The following is a 12,891-nucleotide window of genomic DNA, read 5'->3' as shown; positions in this document are numbered from 1 at the left end:
GGCACTTTATGAAGCAAGACAACCAAATGGAGAAAATATTTTCAACACACTAATCTACTAATAATGTATATACCCTAAGATGTGCTATGGCTCTTTGAATGCATTCAATTTCCTTTAATTCTTTTTTTTTTTTTTTTTTTTAATTTGTAGTGGAAGAAAGGCAAAGACGTAACCATCGTTTAAAAATATCTAATGATATTTTAATAAAAATTATCTAATGATAAGAGGAAACAGATGTAAAAACAAGCTAACCGCTTTAAAATAATGATATTTATGTTTTAGACAGCAAAAAGAATAGATACAAAGAGGACTGCATACTATTCTATACTATTGCTTAGCCTCCCAGTTCCCAGTTGCAGTTTTATCAACAGCAGTTTGTGATTCAGTAGCCTCTTTCAATGCACTCTCACTTACAATAAACCAATTGTGGAATATTGAACAGTATGTAGTACAAAAAAAAAAAAAAAAAAAAAAAAAAAGTTAAAATAGATGGAAGTCTCCAGCTGTTACTGAAAGGGCAGCTTGGCATTTTGGCAGGAAAGGGCAACTTTTAGCAAGTACTTTCTTTTTGCTGCCTCTCTGTAAAAACCCAAGTGGCTTACCTGCATTCCCAGTCAGACTAGTCCTACTTCTTTTATCCTTGTCATCCTTTCTTTGTCCCTTTAAACCAATGAAGAAAATTTCAGTTTTTCTTTATTACAGGTTCCTTTCTATACTTCACCAGGGTTGGATGTCAAGACAACTCTCCAAACTGTCTTGTAACCAGAGCATAGACTTTATAATAAAGTGTCAACTTAAGCTTTCAATAATAATGACACTAAAAAAAAGAGGAAGATAGCTTCAGAGCTTCAAATAAATTCTACATAAAGAGCAAATCACATATTCTGACGTTTTGCTTTTATCTAAGTACCAATGCAAGACTATCATTTTTAGTTTGTATCCGTATGAAAATGAATGAGTTGGAGAAAATGTATGGATTTTTTGCTGTATGACAGTATTATGAAGATAAAGCTGAGAAAATATTCTCTCTGCATCAGTATTGTGTGGCTTTTTTTAAGGTTTACATGTAAGAAGTAAATTGTAGTTCAGTTCACAGAACATTTGATTTTTTTGTTTGTTTGTTTTAAAGAATGTTATTATTCTTAAATTAGAGATACATAGATGGCAATTTATGACAAAGATGGTAACATTTTTATTGACTGTTTCAAGACTTGTGATAATATGTTCAGTAAAACCGGAATTATATTATTAAAAAGGTTTGAATACTTGCAAGAAATTTAGTAAAAAAAGACAATTTCTTTTCAAAGCTATCATGACTAATTACAGTTTACAATATATATTTCAAGCAAAAACTCCCTATCTGAATGATGAGTGATATCACCATAATCAAAATGTGTCATAACAAAGGCTCCAGTCATGAAGACAGAAGTTACGGGTTTCCCAGATAAGGTGACTATTCTGGAAAATGCTAAAACTTGCACAAATTATAAAAACACATTTAACTACCATTCTTTCCTTGCATTTTTCTCTTGACTTATGATATTCTAGACAATAACCTTCAAATTCAAGTTATGTTATTAAGATATAGATGAAATACACTGGAGAAACAGCAAGAAAGTTTGGAAAAATCTGTCCTTCTTTGCAGCTAAGTCAGTACACCTGGAGGATATATCACATAAACAAGAAACAGTTACTCAAATAAGACATGCAGTAAACTCCACAATTTTTTTGTGAATACAAGGCCATATGTAACATTTCATAAAAATGACATAGAAACTTACGTGTTTCTAGATATCAAACTGGAAATATTTCTCTTTTAAAGAGTAGAAAAAATAGGAAACAGTTTATGTAAATATGATTTGACTACATTTATTTACTTATATCAATGTGCCTCAGGAGACCTACATATGAAAACTGCATATATATAACATTGTTATGTTACAAAAGCATCCAGTTCAGAGTTTTAAATATTCCTACATATCAACACTGGAGTAAAAACCTCTGTGATTTCTTTTACAAAGTCTGGAACAAAATGCAAAACAAAGAAACAAAGTTTCAGAAATCTATAAACACCTGAATGCATAATATTGCTTAGGAAACAGATTATTATACATTTTAACAGACAACATCCAATTTGTTTGTGAAATTCATTCAATTTCAGCAAAAAGTAAATATACTAAGACTCTTCTGAAGACTTCTTATACTTTTCAATTTATTTTTTCTTCACTGCAAAAGGCCTTAAACTTCTAGAAGATAGTGTTTACCTTTTGCACTACTACAGAATATACCACTTGATGAGGTTTGCTACTAATACTCATCTTTCTGGATTTGCTCCTAAAATGCAGAGCTTAGTAATCAACAAAAAGCTTATTATTACTGTAATATACACAGGACAATTAAGAGATTAAAATTCCTGAAAACTCCAAAATGACTTACATCAGAGCATCCTGATGGTCACCCATAGTATTTCAAACAAAAAATTGAAATGTGAAATCTGTTCATATAAGTGACACTGATTTATAGACATAAAATAGCATTCCACAGTATGCTCTTATCAGTTCAACAGAAAAATGAGACACATACTATCAACATCATTAAAAATCTTAAACTCTGAATGTAGTCCTATGATATTTAACTATTCCCACAAGCAGAACAGATCATATTAACCTAACTGCCTTTTTTCTCCTGCTTTGTGTTTATTTTCTCTCCCTCAGTCTAATAACCTATACAATCCTTACATCCAAACTTCAGAATTATATAGATATATAATAAGTTATTACTGTTCTCTTGTCTCTGGTGAAGATTAGGACAAATTAGTTTGTGATCTTAGCAGCAGTTTCTTTTTATTAGGCATTATGTTTTAAGTATACGATTGAATATTTCAACTGAACTCTTGAAACTGTACAAAATAGAGTCTTATGTTCAGGAAAGCATGGCGTGCCCAGAATCAGATACTAATTTTGTAGACCTATTAATTCTACTGTTTTTTGTGTTATCATCATATTTCTATCTGTAGCACATGTGCCTTATTAATTTCATAGATACATGGTATTTTGCAAGATTTACACAGAAAGTGATAGAATGATGTCAAGTTATTGGGTAATAATTCTTGCAAGATCTTATGGGCATTCTCAAGATAAATTTAAAACTCTTTTTGTCACTTACTGCTTGGCAACCTTTACTTGGTTACCTGTCATTTCTGTCTGTTGAAGTTCTTGTTGTTTCTTCTCTGTCAAGTGTAAAAGTCAAGGTAAGAAATATAAATGTGCAATCAGTGCAGTGTCTTCCAAGGAAATGATGGCATAGGAAAGGATAAAGAAATATCATGGCACTCACTATATAAAAATTTGAAAGCAATAGACAAGAGTGACATATATCGAGTTGGGAGAATAAATTCCCAAAGAATCAGCTAAGCTGTATCCTACAAGATGATAACTGAAAAAAATGTATATATTATTCTTTTGTTATCAAAACCCAAAGCTTCTGTTCATGTTTTCTTCTTACTATTTTATTTTTTATTTTTATTTTTGGCTGCACTTGGAAAATACACTGGGGTACCCAATAATTTTGAATTGAATTAGGTTTGAAAAATAACTTAGTTAAAACCTCATCCCTGCTAAAATCATTACAGATACTGTCCCTGAGACTCCTGAAAACCGTACCACATAAACTGGGGATGCATTGGCATCAAGTAGATCTTTGTATAGCATGTGATTTTAGAGCCTTTTCTTAGTCTGTTCCAAGAGCATAGTTGGGTCAAAGTATGACCCATTGGATACTGTGTTAAAGGTGAGAAATCAGTATTAATTATCAAAGAAATTAACACAGACTAAAAGTAGCTTATTGAAGGCTAATAGTTCGCTGCTGAATTGGAACAGCAGAACAGAAAAGCACAGATAAAAAAGGTAGAAGTGGCAGTTTTTCCCTTTCAAATCTTCTTTGGGCCATCATCCATACTAGCAACAAGTATGTCATGAATTCACAATAGATTAGATAAATCTATTAGATAAATAAATTAGAGTCCAAAGTGTGTGTTCAATTTAACCTATTCAGGTTTCAGCACACAAACTTTAGCTTGACGATTGCTTCAACAAAACTCTGAGCATATATTAATAACCCCTGAGTTTTTAAAGGCTGGTTCTAAACTGATGAATTTTTTGCAGAGAAGCAGCTTAAATGGCTCACACTGGAGAAGAGTTCTACTTCCAATATTAATGACCTTTATGGATTCACCACATCATCAATTATACTATGATAATATGTCACTTTAAGTAGTGCATTTCTATAATATCCTGTGAGCTGCATACCCATATACAAGTCAATTTGTATTTTTTAATCTTAACGGGATGCATTTCATCTCATTTGTAATTGTTTTATTGTTTCTGGGGAACTAAAGAAATGCAAGTTGTCACTATCATTCTCAGTATTTCAGAAACACTGGAGGACAATGCTTCTAAAGTACCAAATAGAAGGAAAAATACTGCATGCTTGAAGTCTGTCTTTCGACAAGAAATTGAGAACTAATGAAGTCAACTACATCACTCAGCATACTGATATTTTTATGTAATCTCTGCTTGAATAGTCATAATATAAATTTCTAAATCTTCGCAGTAAAGCTGCAACTATTTTGCTGAATAGTAATACAAGTTTTATCTCACACTGTACAAGGATGGATAGTCTTCAAATTACTGCAGGTAATATGTGTTGGCCCATAGACAAAATGTTCAACTCCATTACTTAAATTCAATTAGCAAAACTGTCTTTCAGAGGTGATGATCATCAAGACATTTTGGTTTTTCTTCCACTCGTGCCTTTTTGTTATCTTGTTGCTCTCTGGCTACACTGCTGATTCTTCAACTGAACTACACCACTACTGGGTCAGATGTGAACATTTTACATTGCAATAGAAGAAATTCTGACTTTATCAGTATAAAAATGTAACTTAACCATAGACTCAAACAGAAGATTTTGGAGCCTGGGATTTATATTTCACAGCTGCAAGGAAATACAGGGAAAGAAAGCTGGCTTTTTACCACACTCATCTGTGGGATTTGAACCATCAGACACTTTGTTTTCAGACAGTTTGTGTAAAAGAGTAAAATAGTTCAGAATACTAGTTGAAACTAGAATGTTTTCTGTCAAAATATCCAGGCATTTCTTCACTAGATTTCTTCAGAGAAGCTCTCTTTTGCCCCATAAAGAGACCTGTGACAGAATTTACACATCTCCTTAGATATCTGAGTTTGAACTCACCACCTCAGGGTCCGTAAACAGTCAAAGGAAACAAAGACATGTCCTGAGGGGATTCATCTAATCAGAAAACAGATGTCAAAAGTAAAGCAGAAAGTTAACTATTCAGACATTCTGCTTTAAGAGATTTAACACTGGGCAAGATAAATCCCACCCAAACCTATTGAGTCCAAACCTGACACACTAGTAAAGGGCATGCTTTCAGAAACAACATAGTTTTTATAATCCTAATAGTTTTAATCTTTTTTCTGTTTCATAAGTTAGAAAATGCATGTATGTTTACATTTCAATGAACTATTATATAGTATTTAAATGAAAAATTATTTTACATAACTCCAAGAGAAAAATAAAATATAAACTGAAGCTAAAAAGAAAAATAGTCAATGTATTTTAATTTTTCTGAAAATTAAATAAAGTCCTGTATTCACATTGTTTCTTTGGTATGGCAAGCCAAGAGGAAGGGAGAATGACTGTGAGTAAATGATTCTCACAGAGGAAGAATGCTAGCATCAGCAGTATGTGTAGGTCAATAATCACTCTTTAAAAAAAAAAGAGACCGCTACTCACATTTAATCATTGTTCTGAATAGCAGTTTGCTTTTTTTCTTTTTTTCCTCTGTCTAATATTCCTTAGATTCATTTATCATACATACTGTCAAACAATTAATTTTTACTGGCAACTGACATTTTTAAGAAAATTATATCATGAAAAAGAGTCTGATTGGTTTCATAAACTCACACGGGCAATAAACAATTGAGACAGTTGTAAAACATATCATTTACTATAGTCATAAGCCCAAACTAAATCACAATTTCTTTACAGGATGTCTTTGGGATAAGGTAAATATAGATGTTTGCATAATAGTTATATAATCAGCTATTATATATATTACTGTAATGTCAGTTACAGTGTTTGTGTTTCTTTATGGAAACTAATGTAAAGTGATATAGTGTACTCCTTTTTAAAATACTGAAAGTATTTTATGTAACAATAGTGCATTATAAAAATCCAAGTTACACTAAGCAACCACAGTTATAGTCTCAAAAGAGATATACATTATGTATTATCAGATAAATTTTAAAGTCTTCTATCTGCTATTGCAAGTAAATAAATATACCACTTTAGATTGCAAGAATAATCAATAGTCTGAACTAACAATGGCAAGAAAAAAATTAACCAGCACACTCATTTGTCAGGATGCCTCGTAGACAAGAAGTTCTATACAGCAATAGCAACGTAAGGGGGAATAAATAGCCATAAAGTTGGCTTGCACTGCATGGAAGCTTGCAGATGGTGGATGAATTCATGTCTGTCACGTTTTTATAATACAATGACTTTTACATATTGCTGCCAGATGGAGCATAGTTTTGCATCCTGCATATAAATCTGCAAGAAATACAACTTCCTTCAATATGCTCCCTCTATTTGAAAGAAAAGCAAATTTAGTTAGATTTGGGAGGCTGAAACAGATTTAAGGAAATCTGAAAGAATATAAATTAAATCCTCAAGGGCTTCCTTGTTCTAAATTATTTCAAAATAATGGAGTTACCCATGAGTTCTGTATTTTTGTAGACAGAACAGAAAAGGAATCATATAGAATTCTAAGCTGTAAATTACATTTTATTTATCAAATGCAAGATATATCCTATGTAGATTAAAAAAAAAACAACTTAAGAGCTTTCAACTGAACTTAGGAGTAGTTTAGCAAAACCTACACATAACAGTTATCCTTGTTTCAATAAAAAGTTATTTATCCCACAAGATCAGACCATAAAAGTATAGTGCATGAAGCATAAATGCATTTAATCTTTCTCGATAGTGAGGACTTATATGTCCTGCATTAAGTGATACCTGAACAGACCTAATATCTAATTCAGATCCAATTATAACAATTTCAATATCGATATACCTTTTCAATCCATCAAGAAAATGTAGAATTTCCTTTTGCTTTTATATGTTCTCATCCATCACACCTGGCTTTCTCTTGTGTCTAGTCTTTGTTTCTCATGGTAGCTGGTATTGCTAAATATGCAATGCTGATAGCAATGAAGTGAACTAGATGACTGTAGGGGGGAATATTTTCCCATTCAGTGATTTCTCACAAAGTCTGATTTGATGATAAACTTGAGTTGACTTCTCTTAGACAGCCTCGAGCATTGTTTATATGCAGATAATTCTGTGCTTGAACCCATTAGGTTTTTATGACAGCTATAATCAAACATGATTGGGAAACCTTCTGGCTTGCTTGGATCCATACTTACATTGTGCTTTGTGAGGTTGGAAATGTTACTTGCTATTGCTTGTAGCCAGTCAATACAGTCTTCAGCAGAGAGACACTGAATTATTCCACTGCAAACCCCATCCACAGCAATTACTTGGAACGCATTTTGCCTATAGACATGTCATAACATATCAGGTCAGAAGAAAATTTCATCTGTTCTAGCATACCATCTTAACAATACTTGTAGAAATGTTTTTCTTTCAACTGCAATGAAGGTCAGCCAGTGAACACTGATAAATTGCTGGTTTTCCTGTTTATAAATACCTGACATATTAAAACAATCAGCTGCGTATTAAACGTCATATAAAAAGGTCAACTATTCCTATATTAAGTTTCCAAGAAGCTGTAAGAAAATCCTACTGACTAGATCTATGGAATCTTGTCCAACACTGTGTGATTTCAGAAGCTAAACAAGTGGAATAATTGATGCATATCAAAACATTAATAATTGAATATGAAGATCACAGAGAAGGAAAGTGTAGCAGACTGTAGGTAGCCTTTCATGAAATTCAGTGGAATACCATACCTTTTTCTCAAAAAAATTTGTTTCATTCTCCAAATTCATTTTCAAAACACATTAAGGTTACTGCTAGCTAGTTAGCTGCTTTTGATGATAGAATTTTCATTGTAAATGATCCTCTTCTTACCTGCCGATGGAATAGCTGGTGAATTCAAATTTGACAAGGTAGCATTAATTATTTTTTCAATTGCATTTCTGAATGCAGAATCATTAGGAAATCACACTAGAATGCCAAGAGACATCCATTGACAAAGGCAGTGGCCATTGGGGTGTCTCTACTCAGCAACGTTCTTGGAACTTACATAATTCTACCATGCGTTACAGTTTGACTTTCCACAACTGAGTGCTGAACAACTACAGAACAAGAGGAAACTTTCAAATTATAAGGCTATAGAAGATCTAACTTCTGTAAAAGGCCTTTTTGGTCTTTGGGAAGGTTGACAGGTCTCTAGCTTCAGAACCTCAAAAGCTCATTATCAATCAGTTTCACAGAATAGGATATTACTAAGCATACAGAGAACGTAAAGTTCCACTGCTAGATTCCCCTACAAATTCATCCATTCATAGTTTAAAATTGTTCAGATTTTTTACAGGGCTGAGGCAAAACGAGTATTGTCTTCAATGTAAAGCTGACTGTCACTAATGACAGTTTTTGACATCTTAAGACTGATACTGATTCTGCAAAATTATTAGTTTTTTACTTCACAAAACTATCAACTAATTTTATAGAATACAGAGCTAGTATCTACCTCAACCACAAAGGTTCATCTGTGTCAAGTACATGCTTTTCTTTCATTTAGGACGAGTATAAAAATGAACTGGAGCCATGCCTTTTCCTTGAGCAATTCCATCATGAGAATAAGTTCTGACTGGAAGATAAAGCTTATGTATCCTAACATGATCATGAAGACACCGATGGTTTATCTAAATCTATCAGCTAAATCAAGAGTTCAGTTGTCTTTTCACAGAGATGGTCATCAACCTTTAAACCCCTAAAGGCACAATCTAAAAGATATGTTTTTAAAAAACTAACTTCTCATCTTTAGAGTACTTCAAAGTTTTTGGAGAAGGTTTATTTAAGGCATCTTCAGGTAATGTACTTAAATGTTAAAACAGTATTTATTTAATATGCCTTTTATTTTAAATGATTCTAAATAGAAATCATCCATAATAACGTGCTAAATAAGTTATTATATAAAGACTACAGCATGATGCTCCAACAAGTTTCCTGATTAACAATAAATATATTTTCAGGATTCTTTCTACTCTGCCTATCATTGACCAAGGAATCTAATAACACATGATATTGACCTGTACAATCTGATGCATTTGGGACACAGTAGATTGTTCCTAAGCATTTGATCTGCATATACACAGAATTATTTTTCCAGGGTGCTCCTGCCCAAATGTCAATAGCTGTAAACTATGAGATGTATGGTGAACTACTGATTATTATTATTATTTTTTTTCCTGAATGTGTCTGGGCAGTAGAATATCCTAGTTTTAGATTACTGTAATAATAGCTTAAATTAATTTACCAGTCAAAGACCATACCACAACACAAAAAAATTTATATTAAATAAAAAATATTATTGATCATTATTTAATACAACAACAAAAAATTAAGATCAGATTCTTATTCAGTTACACATCTCAGGTTCTAAAAATGATACAGTTTATATAGCATGTAACATTTTATGCTGTTTTCTTTATTATTATTAGCAATATTCTTTTCTTAACATTTTTCTTTATATTCTTCTCATTTTCAGTCCCTTTAAAAAAAAAATTTCTACCTGTCTTTGAAAACAAATTTTTGTAGGGAGTCATATTTTAAAATATACAGATTTACAAACTATTTTAAAACACTTATAAACTAGCTTGTTACCAACAAAATATTGGCTCTGTGCTTTTTGAGGAAAAAAAACCCAACAACTGCTTCTCTCTATCAAACTTGATTTTTATTTATTTATTTTTAACTTTGAAGTAATTTTCCTCATGTTAGATAGCACAGGAAAATACAGGGAGATAATTAGTAATTACTCAAGGTGTGAGCATGACTTCAGGTATACATCTGTAAATTTATTTTTTTGGAGATTGAAATCTCAGGAATATTGCTGCCTACACATAATCTTTCTCTGTAATGTACAAGTTCTATAATGAGTACATTAAGCTTGTGTTTTATTGCTACAGAAGACTGAATGTGAAAGTCTTAAATCTAGGAATAGTCGAATATATCCTAATTTTCCCCATGAGTAGTTCTAGCCAACAGTATCTTATCTGGAGTGTACAGCAGAACAGATCTCAGATTTGACTTTTATAATTCTGGGTCCTTTAGGATACATGTTGTTAATTATATATATTTCAATCACTGTAAAACATTGAGCTGAAGTTTTTCAGAGAAACAAGTACAAGAAATCTTACATCTCTGGTATCCATATCCTGCTTTATTTCAGCTCAGCCAATGAACCAATGTAGCTTTTGCATCACAAGTTAACTCTCTGGGCCAGTAATTGTCAAGAAATTAAGAATCATGTAGACAAGTAAGCATGATTTTGCTATCACTATTCAGAGACCATAAGCTGTTTTTAGTTTAACAATCATCTAGTGACTATAGACTAAGCTGCTTTAATATCAGCTCCGTGAATAGGAAACAAGACTGCAAACCTACATGGTATCCTTTAAAGAAACAACAGCCCTTTGAATTAATTGAGGCTGTGGGAGAATTTTATGTAACTTTCAAACATTTGGTAAGAACTAATGAAAAGAAGGTTGTGATGAGAAACAACAAAATTGACCCCAAAGAAACCCAAAATTGACTTATGATCTTTCAGTTTCCATTGTGCTCATAAACCCACACCTGGAGGGAAGTAGTAACACTTGTCTGCAAGACCCCTTTCCAGGCAAAAGTGTGAGCATCACAACAAAGAAATGATAATTGAAACCTTCTGCAAAACAGTTATAACTGAAATATTAATAATGATTTTACATTAAGTTACATTATATACATAATACATTATATTATATACATAATACATATAATACATTATATTATAGTACATTAAGTTACTTTATATGTTTTTGAATGTAGGAACAGAAAAAGTTCAAGCTATTAATGCTTGATGACTAGTCAGGTTATCAGATGATGCAACAAATGTAAGCCTGACTGTGAGTGCCCCATGTCTTCTGTCCCTATGTCTCAGAGCTGCATTGGAATTAATGATGCCACTCCTCTTAATATGGCAAATCCCTGAGGATTGCATCTCTAAATCAAGAAGTCAATAGTTTCAGCTTTCTGAACTTATTTACCTGCACAAATCTGATCCTGGAAGGTACTGGGAAAATCGTGAATGAAGAAGTGGAATTAATCGGAGATCACACCACCTTTTTTCCCATCGAAGTCCTGGGGATGTTGGCCACGAGGAACATGATAATGTATCCTGAAAAACATAGAAGGTCCTTCTTAGTTTTGGGCTTCATTATAAATACTCAGCAAATTTGGAAAGAAAGATAGCTATTTCAAAGACCTCATATTTAGCATAATCATCCACTTTTCTCAGATCATCGGCACAAATTCTAGCTAGCACTGGACAGATTCTGAAATTTTTGTCAGAAATAAAACTAACCTATGTAAAGCTCAACATCAACATGTTTAGAGAAACTATGAGTAACATTATTTTAGAAACCTAGCAAAAAAAACTGCATCATTTTTGGGGATGATTAGTCATAAATAAAAGTATTTCCTGTATATTATGTTATTGGTTACAGGCTTCATATCTGTACTCTGAGTAAGGGTGATTTCTATGTCACTCAATCATAATTCAGGTGTTTTCTATGGTTCCATACTTGATTACATATACATCTATTCTATTTTCACTTCACTGGTATATAATATAATATAATATAATATAATATAATATAATATAATATAATATAATATAATATAATATAATATAATATAATAATATATTATAATATATTATAATATTTTATATTAATTCACAGGAATTAATAAATTATGAAAATTGTTCACTCAATATATGATTTTTACCTATTTACACAAGATATTATTTATATGAAAATTCATCCAGATCATGTCTATGATCATATCGACGAAGAAGGGGTTATACATATGCATACACATCCTAATTTTAGTAGTATTTTAAGACAATATAGATTAGAATGAGATGTATTTTCTGAGTAAAAAAATCAAAATTATTTTTTAAAAATCCAGCACCTGTTCCTTTCTTTACAAAACACTTGCTTTTCAAAATAGGGTAGTCATCATGCCATGTTTTAAAGAACATTTGCACTGAAATATGTGAAGTCTTTTCTATGTATCAGTAAAATTGAGCCCATTGATCCTGAATCAGCATCTTTTTTAAATTTTTTTCTTCATACTTTTTCTTACTCATATCTTCTGAAAATAAATGCAAAAAAACCCATACCCTGATTTTTCAAGTTTTAAAACTTTAGCAAGTTTCTTAAATGAATGTTCATATATCTATAATGTGTGTAACATGAAAGATCACAACGAACATCAATTTATCTGAACAGCAGGATTTTCAAAAGTACGTTCATGAACGTAAAACACTGATGCTCTGGTGAAACATTCCATAGATTCAGACAAAATAAATCCACATAAATAAATGACCGAGTAGAAATACTAAGTTAGGATACTGTTTTGAACAAGGTCTTGAAGTTTTCAAGTTCTGTCTATTTTCAGGAACTTTTTCCAGTTGTGATGAAACTTTAGGAAAAAGTTGAAATGTGGCAAGAAGTTTAGATGCAGACAGTAGATCTATGTTCAAGAGCAACAGAAGTGGTAACCTCGTTTTGCATA

At 31.9% G+C, this 12,891-nt stretch overlaps 1 protein-coding gene across 9 annotated transcripts in view; it reads right to left on the bottom strand.

The window, feature by feature from the left end:
- The window catches only part of SNTG1 (syntrophin gamma 1), a 337,041-nt gene that overhangs the window by 86,814 nt on the left and 237,336 nt on the right, over positions 1 to 12,891 (bottom strand). For all 9 annotated transcript variants that reach the window (XM_085221072.1, XM_085221079.1, XM_085221074.1 and 6 more), the window contains 2 exons: positions 11,358 to 11,488; positions 7,512 to 7,641 (listed from right to left, as the gene is read on the bottom strand). In XM_085221072.1, coding sequence (XP_085077198.1) covers positions 7,512 to 7,641; positions 11,358 to 11,488 — 261 coding nt within the window. The remainder of the gene's footprint in view (positions 1 to 7,511; positions 7,642 to 11,357; positions 11,489 to 12,891) is intronic.

Source organism: Meleagris gallopavo, chromosome 3 (assembly GCF_905368555.1).
Source record: "Meleagris gallopavo chromosome 3, MGAL_WU_HG_1.1, whole genome shotgun sequence".
NCBI classification, from domain to species: domain Eukaryota; kingdom Metazoa; phylum Chordata; class Aves; order Galliformes; family Phasianidae; genus Meleagris; species Meleagris gallopavo.
The sequence above is the reverse complement of the archived record's forward strand: the minus strand, read 5'-3'. Positions and strand labels throughout refer to the sequence as shown.